The sequence below is a fragment of the Scylla paramamosain genome, chromosome 40 (assembly GCF_035594125.1).
Source record: "Scylla paramamosain isolate STU-SP2022 chromosome 40, ASM3559412v1, whole genome shotgun sequence".
NCBI lineage: Eukaryota > Metazoa > Arthropoda > Malacostraca > Decapoda > Portunidae > Scylla > Scylla paramamosain.
This window is the reverse complement of record NC_087190.1, coordinates 2,571,943-2,597,736: the sequence shown is the minus strand read 5'-3', so window position 1 is coordinate 2,597,736 and position 25,794 is coordinate 2,571,943. Positions and strand designations below refer to the sequence as shown.

At 41.5% G+C, this 25,794-nt stretch overlaps 1 protein-coding gene across 1 annotated transcript; it reads right to left on the bottom strand.

Annotated features, from left to right (window-relative positions):
* Positions 1-12,547: 12,547 nt before the first annotated feature.
* Positions 12,548-23,963, bottom strand: LOC135092699 (RUS family member 1-like). Its single transcript, XM_063991330.1, has 11 exons — positions 23,916-23,963; positions 22,104-22,285; positions 20,701-20,824; positions 17,542-17,702; positions 17,060-17,252; positions 15,862-15,980; positions 15,202-15,416; positions 14,576-14,703; positions 13,953-14,078; positions 13,018-13,171; positions 12,548-12,825 (listed from the first exon to the last, which is right to left on the bottom strand). Exons 2-11 carry the CDS (start codon positions 22,214-22,216, stop codon positions 12,767-12,769), a joined length of 1,392 nt encoding a protein of 463 aa, XP_063847400.1. The 5' UTR covers positions 22,217-22,285; positions 23,916-23,963; the 3' UTR covers positions 12,548-12,766.
* Positions 23,964-25,794: the final 1,831 nt, after the last annotated feature.

Sequence of the window (25,794 nt, the reverse complement as noted above, 5' to 3'; positions counted from 1 at the left end):
GGAACCCCAGAGGAACTCAGACCTGACTCTCTGGTTGAGGGGGACGAGGAGCAGAAAGGTGTGGTCTTCTTGCGCTGCTTCTCATTCCGGTAAGGTTCGTAGCCTCAGTCTTGGCCACGCCCACTTCCTCCCTCCCCCCCTTCCCATTACTGCTGTGTGTTGTGGTGTTGTGCCTGGACTGCTGGGTGTGCCTTGTCGTGGTGTGTGGTGTTGTGCTCTGTGATGTGTTTGTGTTCGTGATCATTTTGTTGTTGCTTTCTGTCCTTCATTGTCACGTACAGTATTCTTCTTCATCCACACTCTTGTTTCCTTTCCTTCTGGCTCCGCACTTATCTTCTCTCCTTTCCTTCTGCATCCACAGTCTGTTTCCTTCTCTCCTTCTTCATCCATACTGTTTCCTCTACTGCATCCTCTCACCTTTTCCTTCTCACTCCACACTTCTCATCATCCTCCACAAAATCACACCACCTTCACATCCTTCCTACTCCTCGTCCCTTTTAATATTCCTTTGTGATCTCTTTAGTCTGTCTTCGCATTCTCACTGAGGAATTGGGGAATTTTGTGACTCAAATTATTGCAGTGTTTGTTTACTTGGTTGTCGTAACTTCTTGTTCTTGTTCTTGTAGTAACGAGTATGTAACAGTGTGTAGAAGTGGTATTAATAGTGACAGCATAACCAGTATTTGTAGTAGTTGAAGTATCTAGTTCTATATTAGTAGTAGTAGCAGTGATAGTCGTTATTACGTTGTTGTTATGGTTTAAATCTTGTGCAATATTGTTTGTTCATTATACGAGTGTTTGTGTATCTTGTTGATAATATATGTTGTTGTTTTATTATGATTATCTTTTTCCTTTATTTACTTTATTTATTTACTGACTTATCTCTTGTGAAATCGTTCTGAAAACATATGTGTACACCCACTTAAGTGATTCTCTCTCTCTCTCTCTCTCTCTCTCTCTCTCTCTCTCTCTCTCTCTCTCTCTCTCTCTCTCTCTCTCTCTCTCTCTCTCTCTCTCTCTCTCTCGTGTTCAAGTTCAAAAATTCATAAGTATAGAGAGGTTTGTTTCATAGAGAGAGAGAGAGAGAGAGAGAGAGAGAGAGAGAGAGAGAGAGAGAGAGAGAGAGAGAGAGAGAGAGAGAAGAGTACTATGAGCGTAGATTAATAATGAAAATAAATGAATCAGTCATTAAGGCTGAAAACGGTGGTACTACCATTGTATTTTAATCCTTTTCCTACCAGACATTCTTTTTTTCCAGCTCCTTGCATTACCTTTGCCCTTCAACTTCTGTACTACAACCCTTCAGGCAGTTATGTTGCCTTGAAGAGAAAATTTATTGTTACTTATTATTGTTTACGTATTTTTATTACGTATTACTCTTTAGACATTGGTTTATCGTCTACTGTATCATTATTATCTATTATGTTTTATGCACACACCAGGTGGACGCACATCGCAACGTGGCAACGCGCTCCCACCGCCCTCTCGCACCTTACCTGACTCTGCCAGGTGTGTCGGTGCCCAGGGGAAACACCTGACTTTCGCCGCTTGCCTTCCGTAACCTTTTTCTCCTCAACCACGTGACTTACAACTGGTGTGTGATTGATGGACGTCTCTCTATTTTAGAATAGCTTTTTTTCTTCAGTTTTCCAATAGCATTGAATAAACATGACGCCTTATCAATATAAACGCAACTCTTCAGATTATAGTTATGATAAATAATACATAATCAATGTAGCCGAGCCGACAGGTCGTCTCCAGCTACAGGTGATGCGCTGTGCCTGTCACGCCGCTCATGGCAGGGGCAAGGAAAGACAATCTCTCTTCGACATTTATTGACGAAGCAGACATGACCGTAAGAAACTGTGAACCCTTTATCGGTGTCAATTTCTCATAAAAGACTTAGTACACACATACACTGCTATAAAACTCTCAGCATATTACAACACTTCAAGGCAACACATACAATCAACAAGGCACTGTGACATTCAGCTTTAAGAACATAAGAACAAAAGAAAATAGGGGAAGCTGCAAGAAGCCAGCAGGCCTGCACGTGAGTATAAAGATACAGGGTATAAAACATTTTTTAGGTCGAGAAAAAGAGTGGGGAATGTACGCCTTCATGCTAGACACTGTCTCCTCTGTTACATGCTCGGCTCGCTGAGACGGCTCTCTGATACAAAAGCAGTAGTCATTTCAAGGAGGCAAAATGCCAGAGGCACCTCCGCTTAGGGGAATCCTGAGGAAGGATTCTATAGATAGGACAAGATACAGATATGAGATTGTGATTGGAGGAGCCCAACAGAAAAGATAGGGTAACAGCATAAGCAGAAGGATCAGAGGTTAGGTCAAGAATGTTGGGCGTATCTCCAAGACGGTCAGGTATACAAGTAGGGTGTTGCAAAAATTGCTCTAGATTGTGGAGGATAGCAAAGTTAAAGGCTAGTTCTCCAGGATGGTGTGGTGGGACGCCTCGCGTGCCTCACATTCCATTCTCTGTGCCCTTTCTTTGGGACCTGATCCAGTCGCTGGCCGCCTCTGCCATCACCACATGGGAGTTAGGTCAGCCTCCCTTTTCCTCCGGATGCCAGTCCCTGCCTTGACCTGAGATGGCCCAGGAACCACTGACCAGTCCTTTTCCGCCTTACCTCGGTGGCGGACTTGTGGCTTGCGAGCAGCTCATCATACTATCTTTGTACAGTTTTATTTGATTTAATATACTGCAGCTGATTTTACAACTGAATTTGTTTAGCCACCACCTCTGCACAGTAGTAGAACCTGATTACCTAGTACATAAAAATGGTGATCGCGGTGGAAGTGGAGTTTTCTTGGCTACTCAACTCCTGCCCACGCGTCCTGCTCGTCGCCAGCTACTCCAGCTACCTTCGTCGCCTCCTGGCTGGTTACCTGCTAAGCCGTCATCGACGCATTTCTGCTAAGCTTTCACTGATGAAAACTGCTACGCTACTACACGTCTACGGTGCTTTCTGCAGCTGCTTTCCGAGCTTCTTTCAAGGTTTTCCCAGGCCTGTCCCGCCAGCCTGTTCCTACATGTCTTTAGCCCATCACCGACGCTGTCCCTGTTTCAAGTCTGGACTTTTTAAGCCGTCATCAACGAAACTTGACTGCTTTTGCTTGATGATCCTGTTGTTCCTAAACTTTGGATTTCTCAGCCGTCCATCTCCACCTCAAGTTGCTCATCGGCTGTTTTTCTGCTGTTTTGTTGCTTCAAGATAGGACTTCTCAGCTGTCTATCTTCTGCTGCAAGCTGTGGTATCTTGTGGCTGTCTCTGCAGCCAATGCAGGCCACTCACCCACCACACTTGACGAAGATTATTGCCATCATCTGCGTTATTTCTGCGGTGTTATAATGGCACAGATTAACTTAGTTTGAGGGTGACTCTGTAGTAGTAGCCATATGGTGGAAAACTCGGAAGATTCAAGAGCGTGGGCACGAGAGCAGATTAAATCGTTAAGCACATAGATGCAACATCCAGCTTTGGATGGAAAATGAGTATAGATAAAGTAGGAGGGAACAGAAAAGGGGCTACTGTCAGTTGCCTCAGACACCTGTGTTTTAGTAAGGGAAAAGTGGATGAGGTTTAGTAGAGGAGAGGTGGTCTACAGGATGAAAATTAGATCTAAGACCGCAAATGTTGCAGAAGTTAATGAAGAAAAAGCTGAGAGGAGTGTCAAGATAATTGGGTCGATACCAGAAGAACAGTCCGACCTGAGGACATTTGTGGTCCCCTCCCTATATGGGGACTCAACGGCTGGTGTAGGAGTCACTATGATCATTTTAAATTTTGAGTGAAGGGTGTGTGTGTAATTAGGTGCTTGTAGTTTTGTGTGAAGGAAGAGAGTTGTCTTTAGAGGGCAGGCTGTGACTGTCCCCTTGTGCTGTGAGACACAAAAGGAAACGTTGAGTGAGGTCACAGCTGGGTTTAATGATACGTTCACAGCATCCCCTGATCCAGTTTATTCTACTTTACTACAGTCTCTCTCTCTCTCTCTCTCTCTCTCTCTCTCTCTCTCTCTCTCTCTCTCTCTCTCTCTCTCTCTCTCTCTCTCTCTCTCTCTCTCACACAGTGCGTTTCCTTTATTCTGACTCTCCTTTTCTGTTAATTTATTCACTTATTTCCTTCCTTTTTAGCTATGAAGGATTTTCTCCCCCTCTGTCCTGTCTCTCTTCCTTGCAGTGAGTTAGAAGTAGTTACCAAATAGCCTACGTATTCCTTCGTGTTCCTCCTCCATTTTTGGTTACATCCTTCCCTCTCCGTCTTTTTCCTTACTTCTTCCTCTTCATCTTCTCTCTCCCTTTCCTCCTTGCTCTCCTTTCCATCCATCTATGAGACATCTAAGAGAGAGAGAGAGAGAGAGAGAGAGAGAGAGAGAGAGAGAGAGAGAGAGATGCAAATTAAGGTTTTAAGGTCTAAAACGAGGAAAATTCCTTCTTGCAGCTTCCTTTGTGTTTCTTAACAGAGCAGTCGTGAAAAAAAAAAAAAAAAAAACGGATTGAGGGGCTGGGTGGGAGGGGGAAGAGGCGAAGTGTCACCTGCAGGTTGGGAAATGGCCTAGATACAGCAACAATATCAGCAGCACTATCAGCAGCGTCAGATTAGCGTCTCTAGTAAACGTTTCCTCCTCCCCTGGCGCCATGAAGGAAGTGTCTCCCTTACTACTGTGAATAAATGCTTTGGAATCACTTTTCTTCGCGGCAGTGCAAAGTTTAGTGGATGCATTTTCTCTTAGCATATGCTTTGGAGTGTGAAGTTCTATTTTTCCCCGTTTCTTTCCCGCAGGTAGGAAGGAGCCGCGGTCAGTTGGTCAAGGTGACGTGACTCACATGTCGCCTCACCTGGACACGGAAACTCACGTGACCGCAGGTAAGGAATTGATGCACAGGGAGGTGGAGTGAAAGGTGGAGTGAAGGGCCGTGTTGCTGAACGTCCACGCGTCTTGTTGAGTCATTTGGCCCTTATTCTTTGTGGGACGTTTTGTATGTGCATTTTGTTGCCCTTGACCATTGCCCGTCTTATGTGAAAGAAAAGATTACGAAAGGAGAGTGGAAATTTTAGGTTTACATTCATTATAGAGGCGTAGGTCCTATGCACTCCTACGCTGATGATACCACTCTGCACTTTACATAGACGTCCAACCCTTCAAGAAGTAAACAGTTCACGCAGGAAAGCATGTTTCTTACAGGGACTTCCACGTGCAGGCTTGGCGGCTTCCTACAGCTTCTCTTGTGTTCTTGTGTTCACGTGCTCTAAATTTCATGGCGGGAGATACCAGGACAGTCAATGCTCAGAAAAGGTCCTCTCGAGCATTGACCACTCACTCGCTGGCTGCACTGCATTCTGACACTATCGATTTCCACTTCTTGTCTTACATTGAATATTTTATCCCAGTTTCTGATGAACTTCCAAGTGTTTTTTGTGGTGTGCTCCTCATGCTGCTTATTTCAGGAATATAAACTTCTGTTGGGAGGACTTGGTTCCTTATTTTTCTTTTTTTTTATGGTTTTCCTAATAGTTTTAAAGCATTTTTTTTTTTTTATTGGGGTTTTCAAGGTGTCTTCTTGATTCTAATGAGATTTTGTGTAGTCAGCCAGTGAATTCGCCATTTTCTTTGTTTCTCAGTTGTTTCATTGCTGTTCTTTTTTTCAATAATGGAGGAGGAGGAGGAGGAGGGAGAGGAAGAGGAAAGAAAGAGAAGAATAAAGAAATGCTGGAAGGAAGAGAAAAAAGAGAAGTATATATTTATTCTCTCTCTCTCTCTCTCTCTCTCTCTCTCTCTCTCTCTCTCTCTCTCTCTCTCTCTCTCTCTCTCTCTCTCTCTCTCATCTGTTTCTTAGAATACTTTCCCCTACAGCCTCCTCCTCCTCTTCCTCCTCCTCCTCCTCCTCCTCCTCCTCCTCCTCCTCCTCCTCCTCCTCCTCCTCCTCCTCCTCCTTCTCAAATATTAGGATTGTATGTAGATGATATGTGGTAGAGGTAGACATCATCTCTTTCTTACTTTCCTCTCAAATTCCATGTCTCTCTCTCTCTCTCTCTCTCTCTCTCTCTCTCTCTCTCTCTCTCTCTCTCTCTCTCTCTCTCTCTCTCTCTCTCTCTCTCTCTCTCTACAACATGGTACCAATTCATTTTTCAGGGCGGCTTCGTGTGGAGGGAAGGGGGGCGGGTGAGGAGGAGTCTTCTTCTGTGTTATCATGTCTCTCCCATTAATAGTTAGAGTAGAATAGTTACCCAGACAGCCTAGTAAGGTCCTCAGGGTCTTGTTATTCGGACTTCCTTTGTATTCCTCCTCCTCATACTACTACTACTACTACTACTATTACGACGACGACGATCTTTCATAATCCACTATCTTTTTTATCTTTTTTTTCCCGCTTTATCGTCATACTGCATCTCCTCCTTTATCTCACCTCGGACGCCGGACTTGGGAAGCGAAGAAAACGAGAGATGAGAGAAAAAGAACACGGATGTTTTTGTTTTTTTTTGTTTACAAGCTATTTTTAGTCCTGTCCTGTGCGGAGGTCTTTGACGTGGGAGGAGGAGGAGGAGGAGGAGGAGGAGGGAGAGGAGGAGGAGGAGGAGGAGGAGGAGGAGAGATAAAAGATGTGTTGGTTCCCGGAATGAATATAAAGTGTAGGATTTTTCCTCTCTCTCTCTCTCTCTCTCTCTCTCTCTCTCTCTCTCTCTCTCTCTCTCTCTCTCTCTCTCTCTCTCTCTCTCTCTCTCTCTTACGTCAGTATTACAAACGTTACAGAGAGAGAGAGAGAGCTTCCTTTCCCCGACAATGACCTTGAAACTTTATTCAATGTTTAGTGTTTGTCTTCCTATTTCTTTTTTATTTTGTTGATAAATTCATAGTAGTAGTAGTAGTAGTTGTAGTAGTAGTAGTAGTAGTTGTTGTTGTTGTTGTTGTTGTTGTTGTTGTTGTTGTTGTTGTTGTTGCCCAAAATGACGTCACCTACAAACAAACAAATAAACAAACAGACACATTCAAAGGATGAAGAAAACAAAACAAAACAAAAACAAAACAAAAATATATTAAAGAAAACGCGAACAGAACACCAACAAGGAAAACGGAAGGAACACAAGACGAAAATACAGTAAAGAAAACGAGGACACGCCATCAACAAAGAAAACTGAACGAGTAAAGAAATAAACCAATAATTTAACCACATAAATAAATAAACAGCAATTAATATCGTAAACAGAGATGATAAATACAAATAGGGAGATATATGGGACAGTGATAGAGAAATGGACGCACAGAAGGAGTGTATAGGATCATAACTACACTTCACAACCGAAACGTTTCTATTAGTTCGGGCGTTAACAAGCAAGGGCAGCGTTTTGGCTGGGTAGCTTACGACAAAATTGCAATAGGCAGGGCCCGCACCTCCCCAGAGCTTCCCTGGGCACAGTTTACACTACTCCGTCTTTACGGATTCCGTTTCCGTACACGGTCCAACAGTGACTTCACCACCGTTCTGTTCGAGCGGCTGTAGTGCGAACCGGGCTTCGCTTCTGTCTCGGCTTGAACGGGTCCCCTTGAGTGGAAGCGATGAACCAAGTTTACTTAGTACGGCAATGTTGCACGTACTGATAATTTAAATGTTCTCGGTATGATACTCAAGTAAAACAAAAAACGTTATTGAATCACAGCTTTGTAATGTAATTATGGAATACTGGAAATTAAACATTTTAAACTTCATGGAAAAAGAGGAGTGACTGGGGTCCCAGCAAGAGGTGCGGCAACACCGCAAAGCATGTAAACACAAGCACATGGATGGACTGGACAGGTTTCAGCCCAACAAACTGCAGAAACGCAACGAGCCTCACTCAGCAGCTGTGGTGATGACTGTGTATTAACAACTGACAACCAGACAACTGGGAAATAGTAGCATAGCCTTCCTCTCCACCACACCGGGCAGTGGTGCACCACGCCGGGCAGTGGTGCACCACACCGTGCAGTGGTGCACCACACACTGCTGCCTCCAGCGTGCCTTGTGGGATTCACTAGCGTGTAATTACTTATATTTCTTTACTGTGCAAAAAAAAAAAAAATGACACTCTTTTCATCCTCACTGGCCTCTCTTCGTCAGCTGCAAGCAGCAAAGTGGAAAAAATATATAAATTCCTTCTCAAGGAGGTCTCTTCGCGCGGCCATGTTGACAAACATGGCTACGGAGACGGCGGCCAGTTCCTCCGTTCAGTGCGGACTCCGCTTTTGTGACGACATTGGTAGACGGTGAACGGAGGCGGAATCCATAAAAACGGACTAGTGTGAATCGGGCCGCACCGGTCCAAACTGCTTCCACTATGCCGCTAACACCGCCACGGGACCATCGCCTGAAGCAAAGCGCGTGGACACCGGTGCTCGCAGGCTGTGGACAAGAAAGGACAGGACCGTTTCTTTTCGCTGTCTCTGGAAACTGCGCGCCAAAGAAACAAAGCATTTAAAAAATTTGAAACATTCCTTAACCAACTGAGCCATAAACAGGTAATTCCATAAGATCTGAGCATACGAGGAGGGGATTAGGCATTTGTGATGAAGGTTGCTTCACACACCAGGTCTTTACTACATCCGGCGGCTGGAGCTCAACGACAAGGCACTCCGGATTGACACACCGGCAGAGAGGAAGCACCAGCAAAGTTCACACTGTACACTGTCGACCGGAAGTGTCACCTTTGGTTCTCCCTGCTCAGTGATCAAATTAGATGATTTGGACACGTAAAGAGAACGAGCGAGGAGAGATGGCCGAACATTTTGCTATCTGGAGGAGTTGTGCAAGCAGGCCTGGGGGGAAGACACGCACCACCTGGCGGCAGCAGTTGAGAACTACGAATAGTGAACATCTATGAAGGGGACGGTGACGCTGGGTAGGGAGGAGAGGAGAGGAGACACAGACGCACCATGAAGGATCCGCCTGAGGGACTTGGCTCATATTTTGAAACACTTCTGTGCCCCATCTCTGCTACATTCAAAAGGGTCTAGTTGAAGTGAAACGAGTTTTTAAGAGTGTTTTTACGGTTCTAATGACAGATTAAGAATTTTCCTACATTATTGGCGGGAGAAATTCTCTTTGATAACCTGGCTAATCATTTTTGTGGTCTTGGAAAATAGTCGTGGCGAGAGAGCAAAGCGTTTCTGAATACATTCCTTGAGTTGTGCTGTATGTAGACTTGAAGTTGTAGACAAAAGTTGCATGGTTGTGCCACAGTCATGATTCATTGGCAGCAGTAGTCAGAGCCAATGACCTCCAACTCGTGGCGCCCTCCCCCCCATCACTCCCTTCCTGTGACTCGTGAGTGGACGTGGGGTGGAGGTATCACTTGTGTGGTAAAAGATAGCAGCAGTCATACAGTACTGGTCATAAGTATTGGACCCCCTGGCTGGGGAATCCAATACTTATGGGTAAAAAAGCATGGTCAGCCAAAAGTATCAGACCCTGCCATGACGTCACCGCATCCCTCAGCTTCACGCCACTGACTCATTTCCTTCTCTCAGCGCACCTTGGAGAACAGTGAATGCCGCTACTTTTCTCGACATTTTTTTTTTTTTTTATGTAAGAGGGACACTGGCCAAGGACAACAAAAATCCAATATATTATATATATAAAGAAAAAAAAAAGCCCACTGAGATGCCAGTCCCAGAAAAGGGTCCAAAGCGGTAATTAAAATTTGACGCAATAACAACTTGTGATAATTCATTCTGTTTGTTGATATGGCTAAAACGGAAGAGTATTTATCTGAAACTATTGCGCGGATCACGAGCCTCAAGGAAGCAGGGCATTCAGTGGGAGAAGTAACTGAGCAGTTGCAGCAGCAGCAGGGCAAGGCAAGCTTTGGTCACGGCGGTTCAGGGAGGAAGGGAATCGTGATGCGCCGCAGCCTAAAAAACGGTGTGGGCGACCCTGGGAGAGAAATACGAGGGCTGTTACTGTGTTAACGTGTGCAGCGGCGTGAAGCTGAGGGATGCGGTGGCGTCATGACAGAGGATGAATGATACTTTTGTCTAAAATGGTTCACTCTCAAGAGGACCTTGCTTTTTTAGCCGGAAGTATTGGACTTTCAAAATCATATGTATTTATTTTACTTAAAACATTACTTTTCATTACTGAAGAGATGGAATAAACGTTGAATTTAAAGTTTTTTTTTTTTTTTTAGATTTTTCAAAGTTTTCTAAGCCAAAGATAAAAATAAAGATTTGGATATAGCGACTGTTTTATTTAAAATATCAATGTCGTTATCGCTAGTGTCGCAATTTTGGATTTATCGATTTATTGGTTATCAGGTGATTAATTTATCGCCAGTTATTGATTATCGGTTATCGCCAATAAGGTTATCATTATCGATTTATCGGTTATCACGATCATTTTTTTCGTTATCGCGCCCTGCTATGGTGGTAGTAGTAGCAGTAGTACTAGTAGCAGTAGTGATAGTAGTAATAGTAGCAGTACCTAGTAATAGAAGTAGTAGTAATTATTATTATTATTATTATTATTATTATTATTATTATTATTATTATTATTATTATTATTATTATAACAATGATAAAGGTAAAGAAAGTCAGGAAGAAACAAAGCACAGAGGAAATGAGAAACTAAGTAAAGGATTTTAGGAAAGGTAAAAATGGAATGTAAAATTAAATGAAAAGAAGTGAGTCAGTGAAAGGACACGTGTGTCACTCACGTGTGTTTGTATAATAGTTTCTCAAGTACTGGTATGACTAACTAGGATTTACCCCCACGAACAACACTAAACACCACAGCATGCTCCTAAAACAGTGTCCACACCTGTCATCACGAAGACATGAAAAGTAAGTCTTGCCAGGATTGCACGTTGAAGGGTGGAGTATTACCAGGGCCAGGGAGGTGGGGGGGGGGGGGGCGGTTGCGTCAAGTCGTCAATTCCTGCAAGGAGATTTTGTATCCCGGCAGGACCATGCTTGGAAACACTTGCACCGCACCTCCACTCTTTAAAATGCTGTAGTTAAGTGACACGTGTTTTTAAGGATTCCAGTGACAGATTAACAAGATTTCTACATTTTCAATAAGAGAAACACTCTTGAGAACCCAGCTATGGAAATATGTATGTGGTCTTTAAGAATACTCGTGGTGAGACAGCAGAACTTTTTCCGATCTGTGCAGTGTGTTGCCTGCGATGGCGTCTGCGTCACTCCCTGGACAAATGGGGAAGAGTGTGCCTAGTCGACAGTGTCCTTTGTGGCCTGTGCTTATTCCTGGCAGGGTGTGGCGTGCGTCAGGCTGCTCCAGAGCGACAGGAAGCGTCTGCAGAGAGGAGGAGGAGGAGGAGGAGGAGGAAGAAGAAGAAAGACACGAACAAGTGAAAAAAAAAAAAAAAAAAGAGAGAGCTGGATAGCTTACGACAAAATTGCAATAGGCAGGGCCCGCACCTCCCCAGAGCTTCCCTGGGCACAGTTTACACTACTCCGTCTTTACGGATTCCGTTTCCGTACACCGTCCAACAGTGACTTCACCACCGTTCCGTTCGAGCGACTGTAGTGCGAACCGGGCTTCGCTTCTGTCTTGGCTTGAACGGGTCCCCTTGAGTGGAAGCGATGAACCAAGTTTACTTAGTACGGCAATGTTGCACGTACTGATAATTTAAATGTTCTCGGTATGATACTCAAGTAAAACAAAAAACGTTATTGAATCACAGCTTTGTAATGTAATTATGGAATACTGTAAATTAAACATTTTAAACTTCATGGAAAAAGAGGAGTGACTGGGGTCCCAGCAAGAGGTGCGGCAACACCGCAAAGCATGTAAACACAAGCACATGGATGGACTGGACAGGTTTCAGCCCAACAAACTGCAGAAACGCAACGAGCCTCACTCAGCAGCTGTGGTGATGACTGTGTATTAACAACTGACAACCAGACAACTGGGAAATAGTAGCATAGCCTTCCTCTCCACCACACCGGGCAGTGGTGCACCACACCGTGCAGTGGTGCACCACACACTGCTGCCTCCAGCGTGCCTTGTGGGATTCACTAGCGTGTACTTACTTATATTTCTTTACTGTGCAAAAAAAAAAAAAAATGACACTCTTTTCATCCTCACTGGCCTCTCTTCGTCAGCTGCAAGCAGCAAAGTGGAGGTTGAAATCACCTGAGATAGAAGTGTGTTTATTATTATTATTATTATTATTATTATTATTATTATTATTATCATTATCATTATCATTCCCTTCTTTCTTGCGTTCTTTTAGTTTCCCTTCCTTTTCTTCTTATTTTCTTCCGCTATTACGTATTGTTATTGTTATTATCATTATTGTTGCTTTTTTTTCGTTTTATGTTAAATTTTCGTTCCCGTTCTTCCTTTGTGTTCCTTTGTGTCACTCAGGTTAATTAATACTGAAGTGACGGCCAGGTATTTCTGTTACTATTACCTTTCATTTTACTTTATATATTTACTCTTTTTTTCTATTTTATTTAACTAGCTAAGTTTTGTTCCTGTTCCTCCTTTGTGTTCCATTGTGTCCGCGGAGGTTAATCAACACTAGTCACGGCAAAGTAACCCATTTATTCAACAAACACCCCAAAAAAAAAAAAAAGTATTAGAATCTGGTGGAAAAATTAATAATAACAATTTGTTAAAAAAAAAAAGAAAAAAAAAGTGAGATGCAGTTTTGCGATTTATTAATTTATTTATTTTTACCTTCGTGTTTTGGAATGATTAGACTGGTGTGTGTGTGTGTGTGTGTGTGTGTGTGTGTGTGTGTGTGTTTCAATCATCCATCAATCTCCATTCATCAGCTCCAAATTGCAACTTATCGACTTTCCATCCTGAAAATAAAGAAATTACATTATTATTATTATTATTATTATTATTATTATTATTATTATTATTATTATTATTATTATTATTACACAATCAATCACTAATTTTAACTCTCTCTCTCTCTCTCTCTCTCTCTCTCTCTCTCTCTCTCTCTCTCTCTCTCTCTCTCTCTCTCTCTCTCTCTCTCTCTCTCTCACCCAGTTCCTCCATGCTCTTTAGTAGGGTCGGGAACTCTCTCACCACCACCTTCCTAACTGCTGTAATTAACTCGTACTCAGTGGTGGTGGTGGTGGTGGTGGTGGTGGTGGTGGTGATGCCTGGAGCTATTAATCTTTCTGAAAGTGGTGTTCCCTGAAATGGTGGAGAAAGAATGGTGATGAGTGATTGTAAGAAAAGGAGGAGGAGGAGGAGGAGGGAGCTGTAGGAAGAATGAGAGAATAGAAAGGGATATCTGGAAAAAAATGAGAATAATTGTGGAAGGAGGAGGAAGAAGACTAAATCAGAAAGATGTACAGAAGAAAAATAGATGAGCAGATATGAGAGAGAGAGAGAGAGAGAGAGAGAGAGAGAGAGAGAGAGAGAGAGAGAGAGAGAGAGAGAGAGAGAGAGACAGTCTCTCTCTCTCTCTCTCTCTCTCTCTCTCTCTCTCTCTCTCTCTCTCTCTCTCTCTCTCTCTCTCATATCTACTCATCTATTAAAGATGAATGAGAAAATAAGTTAACAAGATCACTTCATCATTATCATCATCATCATCACATTCAGGGGCAGGATAAAAAAGAAAGAGCGTGAAGATTCAAAGAAAACGAATCACTACCATACAACAAAGAAAACGCCTGAATTGAATGGGTAACACAACTATTCTCGAAAACAGGAAGTCGAGACTTGCTTTGCAAAAAATAAATAAATAAATAAATAAAAAGTGGAGATGGACCGGAGTGACTTAATGATTTGGAACACACGAGACACTACAGGACATGGAAGAAGGCTGAAGAAGACTGTGCGTAGAAGAGACATCAAAAAAAGCATAGATGTTTGGAACAGTCCGGATATCGAGACAGTAAATGTAACAAGTAAACACGAATTCAAGGACAGCACCAGCAGACCTCTTGTCCCATAAAGCGCACAAACACACCTGGGTTGCGTGGCAGTAGTTCAACACACACAGGAAGGCCATGACCACTCCCTCCAGCTCCTCCTCCGTGGTAATGCCGCTGCGATAAACTATGTGAAGCTGGCGCCGCTGCAGACTGCCACACAGCTGCAGGGGAGGTGAAGAAGAGGAAGAAAAGGGGTGGATATGTTAAGATGAGAAAGTGGAAGACGAAGAGGAGGAGGGATGAGGTAGAAAAGGAGGAAGAGGGTTGAATGGAGAGCAGGAGGAGAGAAGAGGAAGAAAGATGCGGTGGAGGAGGAGGGAGGAGGTAGAAAGATGCGGTGGAGGAGGAGGAGGAAGGTAGAAAGATGAAGTGGAGGAAAGAGAAGGAAGGATGAATGACGAGGAGGAAGAGGGACAGATAAGAGGTGGAAGAGGAAGAAGGAGAAAGAGAAGAAATGGATGATGATGTGGAGGAGAGATGGATGAGATGAAAGAGAAGGAAAGAGGAGGACGCAGTGGAAGAAGAATAGGAAGAAAGATGAGAGATGGAGGAGACGGAAGAGGAGGAGGAGGAAGGAGAATCAACTTTTAAATCCCATACCCTTTTTTCCTCACCCTTCCTCTCCCTCCCTCCCTCACCCCCCTCCCCCTTCACTTACCATGTACCTCTGCCCCTTGAAAGCCCCGCTGGCCGCCTTGTACAGCACCCCAGGGTCTCCACCACAGCGCTGCAAAGCCCAGTGGAGGGAACAGCCTATGGACACTCGAAACCTATGTGGGAAGTAGTCTGGGAGAGAGAGAGAGAGAGAGAGAGAGAGAGAGAGAGAGAGAGAGAGAGAGAGAGAGAGAGAGAGAGAGGGGGTTCAGTACATGTGAGTTGGTTCATTGGTTTTCATTTGGTTGTACAGTTGGGGTCAGAAGTTTTGTCACCTCATAAACTTTTATCTTTTGTGTCTTTCTTTAGTCTTTAGTCTTGTCCCTTCACTTGTCAGGGTTTGTAATGTGATGGGCAGCACATCACTCACCCTTCATTGCCCGTCCTTCCTGCCACTGTCAATTCCTTTCACTCAGACACACGAGAGGAAACAGAGAAAATGGAAGATTATTTTTTGTATATTAATCTTTTTCACTGAGATAAAGGAAAGGAAAGAGAGAAAATATGTACACAGAAGGTTATTTTCACTACATTAATTACTTTTACTGAGAAGAAAACAAAAAAACACTATATAACACACACACACACACACAAACACAAACACAAACACACACACACACACACACACACCTGTAATAAAAGCTGGCCCAAACAGAAGAGGCTCAGCAAGATTGGCATCAGCAGGGGAGGGGATGGCAGCGGGGGAGGCACCATCCGCCGCCCAGCAGGAGAGGAGGTGCAGGAGACGCGGGCGGTTGAGGCTGGCCAGGGTGAGGGCTCGCATGGCCCGGTGGTTGGCCAGCAGGTGCAGCGACACACACGTCAGGAAGGTGACCCAGGTGGTGCTGGTGGTGGACATCGTGGTTATTAAGCTTTTATTTATTTATTTACGTGTGTGTGTGTGTGTGTGTGTGTGTGTGTGTGTGTGTGTGTGTGTGTGTGTGTGTGTGTGTGTGTGTGTGTGTGTGTGTGTGTGTGTGTTTTATTTTGGTGTAGGGAAGTCTTAAGAGTGGCAGTGAAGAAGGAGAGTGAGGGAGAGTGAAGGAAAGTAAAGAAAAGACAAGAAAAGAAAATGAAAAAAGTAAAAGGGAAGAAAAAAGGGAAGAAGAGAGAAGAAAACTGAAAAAAAGTGAAGAAAAGTAGAGAAGAAAATTGAAGAAAAGTAAAGGAAAGAAGAAAAGTGAAGAGAAGAAGAGAGAAGAAAAGTAAAGAAGAGAAGGAAAGAGAAGAAAAGTAAGGAAAAGTGAAGAAAATAAGCCACAAAAATGAAGCTCTTTAGTGAAGCCTTACCTGAGAGTGGCAGTGAAGGAGGGAAGAAGAGTGAGGTTGGTGACGAGGGCGGCCAGGTTAACGAGGGTCTCCTGGCTCCCGTCCTTTGCTGAAATGTCGGCCATGTTGTCACACCTGGCCTGAGTGATGGGCAGGTGAGGGCACAGGTGAGGGGAGGAAGCGAAAGGGTTATTACTAAGATACCTGGGAAATAACTGTAAATTTAATGTTTTTGGGGGGTCTTGTTATTTATTTATTTTTTTTGTTTGTTTGTTTGTGCTTATTTGTTTATTTATTCGTTTGTTTATTTTGTTTTTTGTTCTAGGATTTGTATAAAATGTATAACTTATTAAGGCAAGGAAGTGAAATATTTAAATTTATAAAAATAACCAAAGAAAAAAAAAAAAACGGCCGCTGGTGGGAAGGTAGTTGTTCTCCTGCCTGAAGACCAGCGGGTTCATGGCTTTCAGGATGGGGTACACGGTGCGGATGCGGTACCAGTCCCCCCCGGGGTCCGAGGGGCGGGCACAGAGCCTCTGTGTTCGTCCTGAGGATCAAGGGCGTTCTAGCAGAATTTGTAGTCTGCGAACTGGTGTTTCGTGGTGCGGCGGGCCTAGTAAAGCAGGTAGCCAACCGCCTGGTCTGAGGGTGGCGTCCTCAGACTGGAATCCTGTCGGGGGCGACTTCGGCAGGTAGGTTTCGCATCACCTGTGCCGCTGAAGACGGCAGGTGTGAGTAGTGCTGGCTCTGCCCACTACCCTGTCGTCCCCCCACAAGGGGTTGTCCTGGCCGCCTGCTATCGGCTGCTTGGTCACCAAGCGCGGGTAAACGGCGGTCGGACAAAGCATGACTCGATCAAGGTAGCCATGAATAAAATAATCAAAATAAACATAAAAAATAATAATAACAATGGCAAAATGTGTGTATATATATATATATATATATATATATATATATATATATATATATATATATATATATATATATATATATATATATATATATATATATATAAGAAAACGGAAGTTAGTAACGCAAACTAAACTAACCTACCACAACACCACCATCACCACCAACCATTCCCACTCCCTCACCACCACCACCACCACTACCACACCCTCACCACCTCACACCCAAATCACTCCTCCCCCTCACCACCCCATTCCCCCTTCCCAACCCATCACTACCACCACCACCACTAACACCACCACCACCTCACCTGATGTACAGCCAGGGCAGCCCGTGTGGAGCCCCCAGCCACCCCCACCAGGGCCGCCAGCAGCCCTGACACACACAGCACCAGCAGGAAGGGCACGGGCAGGGCAGGACCCACCAGGCGCAGCAGGGAGTTGAGATCATTGGTCACGTCTGCAAAAAGTCTCCATTGCTTGCTGTTGCAGTCGAGCTGTGTTCTGTAGGTTAGGTTAGGTTAGGTTAGGGTCTGTTTTGTTTGGTTTCCTCTCTCTCTCTCTCTCTCTCTCTCTCTCTCTCTCTCTCTCTCTCTCTCTCTCTCTCTCTCTCTCTCTCTCTTTTGCTTATTTATCTCTTGTTTTTTGTCTACTTATCTCTAAACTTAACACCATTCCTACCCTTCCAATCTCACCCCTATACCTTTCTAATGCACTCTACACCATTCCCACCCCTTCTAAACATCCCTATCCTATCCCTACCCCTTTACAAACACCCATCACCCCTGCTCACCCCTTCCAGTAGGCAAAGGCGATAGAGGCAACCATTCCTGACCCGTCCTTCAGAAGCCAGGACAGTGTGGCAGCAAGGGGGGTTGCGGTGCCCTCCCCCACCCCCAGCCCTATAAGTGTGGCCTGCAGACTGAGGGCTCCTGCTATGCTGCTGCAGTATGCCTGGGGAATGGGGAGGAAATGGGGAATGAGTGTTTAAATTTGTTTGTTTGTTTGTTTGTTTTTTGCGTGTTTGTTTAATTGGTGTAAGAAAAGGACTGCGAGACTGCAGCCCCCCCAGTGGATTTCTAGGATTCACGAAAATAATGTTAATTTATTTATGTTTGACTATCATTCACATGAAAACACCAATTCCCATATTTTTATATGAAAAAAAATACTGCAAAACAATGAGGAAGTACGGAAATTATTTACTATTTAATGATACGAAAGCGGGGAGAAATGGGGGGGAGGCTTCCCCGGCGGAATGGCGAGTGTGGACTGCGTCCAGCACAGTCTTGTCTCAGCCGTTGTTGTGGCTAGGTGAGTGTACTTGCGTCGGTCTTATTTTCGATGTGTTTTTCAATTTGTCGGATGATTTTAAAATATTATTGATCAGTGATGGCTTGTGCTCAGTCTTGATTATCATAGATGGTGTAAAATCACAGAAACATCGTATAAAATAGTATTTTTTTTCTTTTCCCAGGTAGGCCTAGCAGTATTTTGCAAAATGGCACAAGAAGCAAAGACGGTTTCTGCATTGAAAGAACTCAATTTTTCACAGTTAACACTTCAAGAGAAGGTAGCAATTAAACAAGCAGGTCGCCCATTACCAGACATTAAAATTGTGCAAGAAGGAGTAAGCCACAACAAGAAGTATATTCGCAGTTTTAATTGTGACTGGTACCAAAGGAAAACATGGCTCTGTGGATGTCAAGTTAGGAATGCACTATTTTGCTTTCCATGTCTGTTGTTTGGAGGCGATTCAGTATGGTCCAAAGATGGTTTTGCATGCATAAAGAACTTGAAAGAAAAAACAGAGAAACATGAGAATTCTAGGAAGCATATTGATAATGTAATTTCTCTATCTGTTCTTGGGAGTGTAAATATTAAAGAAAGACTTAGTGAGGCATACAGACTTTCAGTGAATGCACATAATAAGAATGTTACCAAGAACCGTGAAATTTTGTCCAAGATTATAGACTGCATAAAATTTTGTGGACACTTTGAGCTACCTTTGCCTGGACATGAGCTACCTTTGCCTGGACATGAGCTACCTTTGCCTGGACATGAGCTACCTTTGCCTGGACATGAGCTGCCTTTGCCTGGACATGATGAAACTGATGACTCTGCTAACCCAGGTGTATTTACAGGACTTATAAATCATGCATCACAATTAGACCCAGACTTGCGGGCCCATTTAGAAAGTAATGCTGTCTTCAAAGGTGTCTCCAAGACTATTCAGAACGAAATTCTCGATTGTCTGCTGCAAATATATCGTGATCAGATCAGAAAAGAAATTAAAGAAGCTCCCTTTGTTGCTGTTATGGCAGACGACACTATAGACGTTTCAGAACACACTCAAATGGTTATTGTTCTAAGGTACTTGCTAGGTGAAGAGGTTGTTGAGAGATTTTGGGGATTTTTCACTCCAGAAAATCAAACAGTGGATGGGTTGTTGAAATGCATCCTTGATCAGCTAAACACAGTCCTTGAAGGGAATGCAGAGAAACTGATAGCTCAAACATTTGATGGTGCAAGTGTTATGAAAGGTAAGAAGACGGGTGTTCTGGCTAAAATAAAATCAGTCTACAATAATGCCCACTTCATTCACTGTTATGCCCACCAACTTAATCTTATTATGCAAAATGCTGCAAGTGTTACACGGGGTTCACGAATATTTTTCTCTAACCTTTCGGGCATAGCAGCATTTTTTTCAAGGTCACCTCTACGTTTAAAAGTTCTTACAAAGCACATGACTAGCCGCATTCCACGCCCGTCTTCTACGAGGTGGAACTTTCATAGTCGCACTGTCAACAAGGTTTATGAACATTTTGAACCCTTAAAAAAATGCATGGAGGAAATACAGAGTACATCAAATGCTACTATAACCATACAAGAAGCAACAGGTATTTTGAACACCTTGAATGATGACAGTTTTAAGTTTTGGTTGGAGCTTTTCCACCAGATAATGCCTCATGTGGAAGTGATTTTTCACCAGATGCAGTGTAGAGACATTGATGTGACTAAAGCACATGAGTTTATTACAAACTTCAAAAGGGCCATTTCTGAAATAAGAAATTCCAAATACTGTGAAAATCCCACAAAAACACTGATGGCTGAAGCAAAAGAAGTGTGTGACTGTGTGTGTGCTGATATAGCTGATAGATTTTCTTTCACTAAACAATTAGTAGCTGCTAAATTGTTCAACAAAGACTGTTTCACTAACTTCAAGCAAAAAGTGACTTTAGAAGAAGTTGAAGTAGCCACTGAAGCTTACCCCATGATTGCCAAAGAAAGACTTTTGACTCAACTTAGAGCATTCTATGACAGAAGTGATTTGCATGAGTTTTCCAAATTGAGTGAACTATTAAAGATTGTGAATGAAAATAACTTAGGTGATGTACTCTGTGAATTGACAAAACTTATAAAAATTCTTTTGACAATTCCAATGACTACAGCAGAGCCTGAACGTTGTTTTTCAACCCTGAAGAGGGTCAGAACTTTCTTAAGGAGCACTATGAAGCAGGAGAGGCTAAATGCACTTGCCATGATTTCAATAGAGAAGATTTCTATGAATAATATGCCAGATTTAAATGAAAAAGTTGTTGATCTCTTTGCACAAAACAGGAACAGGAGAATGGACTTCCTTTTCAAATAGCCTAAGCCACCACTAAGGAAGTCAAGCATTTACTGTTAGGATAAGACCTAAAGAATTAAGTAATTATCTATCTATCTTTATAATCTATCAATCAATGGTATGTTAAACAATAACAATAAAAGCATTTAAGATTTTATTTGTCTGAATGTGAGACAGCCCCCCCGTCAGTAACAGTCATGAGCCGCCACTGGTTAGGTTAAGTTAGATTAGGTTAGGTTAAGTCAAGTTATGTTAGGTTAGGTTAAGATAGGTTAGATTAGGTTACAACAATATACCGACTCACTCCCTCGCTACCCTCACCTGCATTGAGTCCCAGAACTGGTAGTGTAGATAGTCGGGGGACACAGACTCTGGGTAGCCTTGGGGCAGGAACACCTCCCTTGCCCACCCGACCATCCGGGCACCCACCCCCTCCACCCCACCCCTGGGAAATACATGGAAATTAGATATTTTTACATTTTGGTGTATAAAAGAGAATGGAAGGTTGTTTTTTTGGTTTCTTAGCAACAAAACTACTTGAAGAAAAGCTACTCAGTACAAAAATACTCAATACAAAATAGCTTAAGGAATTCTTATACATAAAGGTAAGTGTCTATAAAACTGTAAGGAATTGTGGGAACTTAAAATAAAAGAGAATGGAAGGTTGTTTTTTTTTGGTTTCTTAGCAACAAAACTACTTGAAGAATTCTCACATACATAAATATAAGTGTCTATAAAACTGTGAGGAATTGTGGGAACTTAAGATGAAATAAAAGAGAATGGAAGGTTGTTTTTGGGTTTTCTTAGCAACAAAACTACTTGAAGAATTCTCGTACTTAAAGATAAGTGTCTATAAAACTGAGGAATTGTGGGAACTTAAAATAAAAGAGAACGGAAGGTTGTTTTTGGAGTTTTCCTAGCAACAAAACTACTTAAGGAATTCTCGTACTTAAAGATAAGTGCCTGAAAAAAATAAGTAAGTAATAGTGTGGAAGATTCAAGAGAAAATAAAAGAGAAATTGAGTTTTTTGGGGTGTGAGGTTTTCTTAGCTATAGAAATACTTAAAGGAACTCTCATATAAAACGATAAGTAACTACAAGAACTAAGTAATTAAGTAGAAGATTGAAAATAGAATAGGTAAAAGAGAATTGGAGGTTATTTTTCTGTTTTTAAGCCTCAAAGCTACTCAATACAAAATAGCTTAAAGAATTTTTATACATTTAGATGAGTCTAAAAATTTGTGAGGAATTGTGAAAGACTACATACAAAAAATAAATAAATAAATAAAGTAGGAGGTTAGTTTTACATTTTCAAAGCTACAAAATTACTTCAGAATCTCTTATACGGAAAAAAAAAGACAATAAGCACTTAGAAAATATAAATAACTGAAAAAAGACTCAAAACGAAAAAAAAAAAAAACAGAGTAAGAGATTAGCATTTACATTTTCCAAGGTACAAAACCTAACAAACTCATACGAAAAATTTTATAAAACACCTAAAATATAAATAACCGTGAGACTTAAAAAAAAAAAAAGGAAAAAAAACTCAACAAAAAATAAAGAATAGGAGATTAATTAAACATCTTCCAAGCAACAAGACTTAACAAACTCATAAAACAAACAACCACAAAAAAAATCAATAAAATAAATAAATAAATAAACAAATAAACAAACAAATAAATATAATAACCACATAAAAAACTCAAGACCTGGCAAACCCTAACCTTCCATCATTGAGGTCAACACTCCTGAAGGCAGAACAGGAGGGCAGGTAGAGGTAGGTGGAGGGTCGTCCTGCTGTGCCCTTCCTCTCCTGGTACATAACGCGCTCACCCATCTTGGCATCAGTGTCCCCTCGTCACCTCCCCTCGTAAACCTCCTGCCCTGACTGAGATGGCTGACGACACTGTAATGAGTAAAATATTAGACTGATTTGTCATTTTCTTAGTTTTTTTTTACATAGGAAGGACGCCGGCCAGGGGCAACAAACTTGATAAAAAAAAAAGGCCCACTGAGGTGTTTGTCTGAATTAAATGAGGTTTTTTTTATTAATACTTGGCTTGGCTGTAAATGATAAATAAGCATGCTGTTGTTTTGGCTGTCATGGCTGAATAAGGATGTAATAATTAGAATATTATTGATTTTTTTGTGTTAATTGTGTAGTTCTGTTAATTAGTATTGAACTGAGATTTCACTTGATTTTAAAGGGTAAATAAATGATAATATTGTTGTTTTGGCTGATGGCTGGATAAGGCTGTGATGAGTGTAATATTATTATTTTTTTTATGTTAATTAAATGCAGTTCTGTTTATTAGTAATGAATCAAGACTTCATTTGAGCGTAAGTAAGTGATTAGAATATCGTTGTTTTGGTTGATGGCTGGACAAAGCTGTAATGATTAGAATATTATTGATTTTTTTTTGTGTGAATTAAATGTAGTTTTGTTAATAAGAGTTAGATTAATACTTGGCTGTTTTTTAAAGTTAGCGATATTTTTTGTTTTTTTATTCTGAAAGTTAAATGAGACAATTCTGTGTATGATTAGAACCTTAATGATATTTTTCATGATTCTAAGGGTTAAAATTTGGATGTTGTTATTCCTCTTAATTTTGAGGGTTAAATGAAGCTTCACTATATAATTAGAATTTTCGGAATGTTTGCCTAGAGGTTAAATGAGGCAGTTCAGTAATTAGGATACTATTGTTGTTATTCCTCTTAATTTTGAGGGTTAAATAAATCTTGAGTATGTAATTAGAACCTTCGGAATGTTTGCCTAAAGGTTAAACGAGGCAATTTGGTAATTAGAATGTTATTGATGCTTGATTGGATTGTAAAGAGTAACCGGGATGATTCTGTGTTTGGAATATCATTGTTGCTCTTGATTCAAACAGTTTAAAGAAGCAGTTTAGTAATTAGTGTCATTTTGGTTTTAATTAGCGCGTTACTCATTTATTTTGCTTCTAATGGGTAAACAAGGCAGGTTTGTAATTAGAATGCTGGATTGATATTGGCCTTCATTCTAAAGAAAGCAATGACATAATGGTGATCCAAAATACTGATAAATACTATCAAAGGCATTATTTTCAAGAGATACAGACAAGATAACAGAGACAATACACAGATAAAACCAGACGGATTGGTATTGGTGTTCATATTAAGGATAAACAAACCAATGATATGATTTTAGACAACTAGTGATTTGAAATAACGATAATAATAATGACGAACACAATATTTTCAAGATACGGACAAGATAAGACAATGGGCAGAAAAACCAGACGGACTATCATTAAAATATAAATAATGGCACTTTTCCAACGTAAGACGAGAAAATTAACATACCACAACCACAAAAAACACACACAATAAGGCTTTGCAACATAAGACCAGGAAACTAACATACCACGGCCATAGAAATACAAATAATAACACGTTCCCAGCTTAAAGACAGCTAAACACAGAGACAGTTACTATGGGGAAGGCTAGCTGTAATGTTAAGATCCCAAAAAGTCAATAAGACAGTATAAAAAACTCACAAGGCAAGACACACACTGACACAAACACTCGACCTCCCCAGCTGTCGCCTGAACCGGGAATATTTATCTATTTCTCCTCCATATTTACCTATTAGATATCATATAATTAACCCATTTTTATTTATTATTGAAGTGTTTATTCATGTGTTCAATTTATTTCGTGGACTTGATTTATAATACCAAAGCGGGTTTTAAAATGTTTGTTTTGTTTACTTTCATGCTTCTAAAAATGTCGACAATTTATCGCTTTCATTTTAATAATGTTTTACTTAATGACACCCGCATATTTTCACTTTAAAACAAAATATCACCCAAAAACATCGGAAATATTAAGAAAACACCGATAAAAATAAACTAAAAACCGAAAAAAAAAATAGAAATAACAAAATACCAAAACAATTCATAAACCAAAACACAAGAAAACAAAGAAACAAAACAAAACAGTAAAACAACAATAAAACAAGACATAAAAATAACAGCAATAACATGGAAATGAAATCAACCAATAAGAAAAGAAAGAGTAAAAAGTGAGAGAGAAATAGAGAGAGGGTGGGAGGGAGGGAGGGAGGGCAGTGTTCCCTTCCCTGAGGTAGTGTACGTTGTTGTTTGTGTACGTGCTTGTAACCGTGAGTACGTACGTGTCCTTTACGTGTAATCGTGTGTCCCCTCAACGTGGTGTGGTCTGTGAGGCATTGTGGTGAGGGAGAGAGGAAAGGAGGGAGGGCAGGATGTCAGATACGAGAAGGGAGGAAGAGGGGAGAGAGGGCAAGGATGACAGGCGAGGGAAAAGGGTTAAGGGAGAGAGAGAGAGGGGATGGCAGGATGAGATAAGAGAGCAGGATGTCACGGTAAGAGAGAGGGAGAGGGGTAAGAGAGAGAAGGAGGGGGGAAAGAGAGAGGGAGAGGGGATAGGAGTCAATAAGTCACTGAGGGGAAACTTCAAGGGTGACTTACAATGGAAATTAGAGAAAAATGTATGGAAAAAAGGGAGGAGGAGGGGGAAGGAAGGAAAATAACTAGATGAGGGGATAGAAAGGTCAGGGTGATGGGGAGGGTGAGAAGTGATGGGTTCTAATGCTCTAAGGGAGTTAGGTTAAGGTAGGTCAGGTCAGGTTAAGTTGGGTTTAGTTAAGTTATATTAAAGGTCAGGTCAAGTTAGGTTAAGTTGAGTTAGGTTTAGTTAAGTTATGTTGTTTGAGGTCAAGGTAAGTTAAGTTAGGTTTAGTTAAGTCAGGTTATACTATATTAGAGGTCAGGTCAAGTTAGGTGAAGTTAAGTCAGGTTAAGTTAGAGGTCAGGTCAAGTTAGGTTAAGTTAAGTAAGAATGAAGTTAATTTGCTTCTTGTGTGTGTGATATATGTGACTATCTCTCTCTCTCTCTCTCTCTCTCTCTCTCTCTCTCTCTCTCTCTCTCTCTCTCTCTCTCTCTCTCTCTCTCTCTCTCTCTCTCTCTCTCTCTCTCTCTCTCTTGCATCACTGCCTGTAAGACTTGTTAGATCACACACACTTTTAGATTCCAGATAAAGAGTTGGATTGCATTTATCATAAGTGAAGCCAATTCAGGTGTTATTGTGATGCTTATCTATGTATTTGTTCATTCCCAGAGATATGAAAGGGTTGGTTTGTGTGAAGGAGGCCTGGAAACGTTGAGTGTGTGTGTGTGTGTTTGTGTGTGTTGGTGAAGAGTTTGAATGTAGGGAAAGAATTTTATTTTTTTCTTGTTTTTGTTTTTGGTGCAAGATAAGGCAAATTAGGTGTTGTTTTTTTTGTTGTTGTTGTTGTTTTAGGAATTTTTTGTTGTAATGTAGAAATGGAAAGAAAATGAGTATAGTTGTATTGAATAATATAGCAAAATATATGAATAGAATAACAATAATAA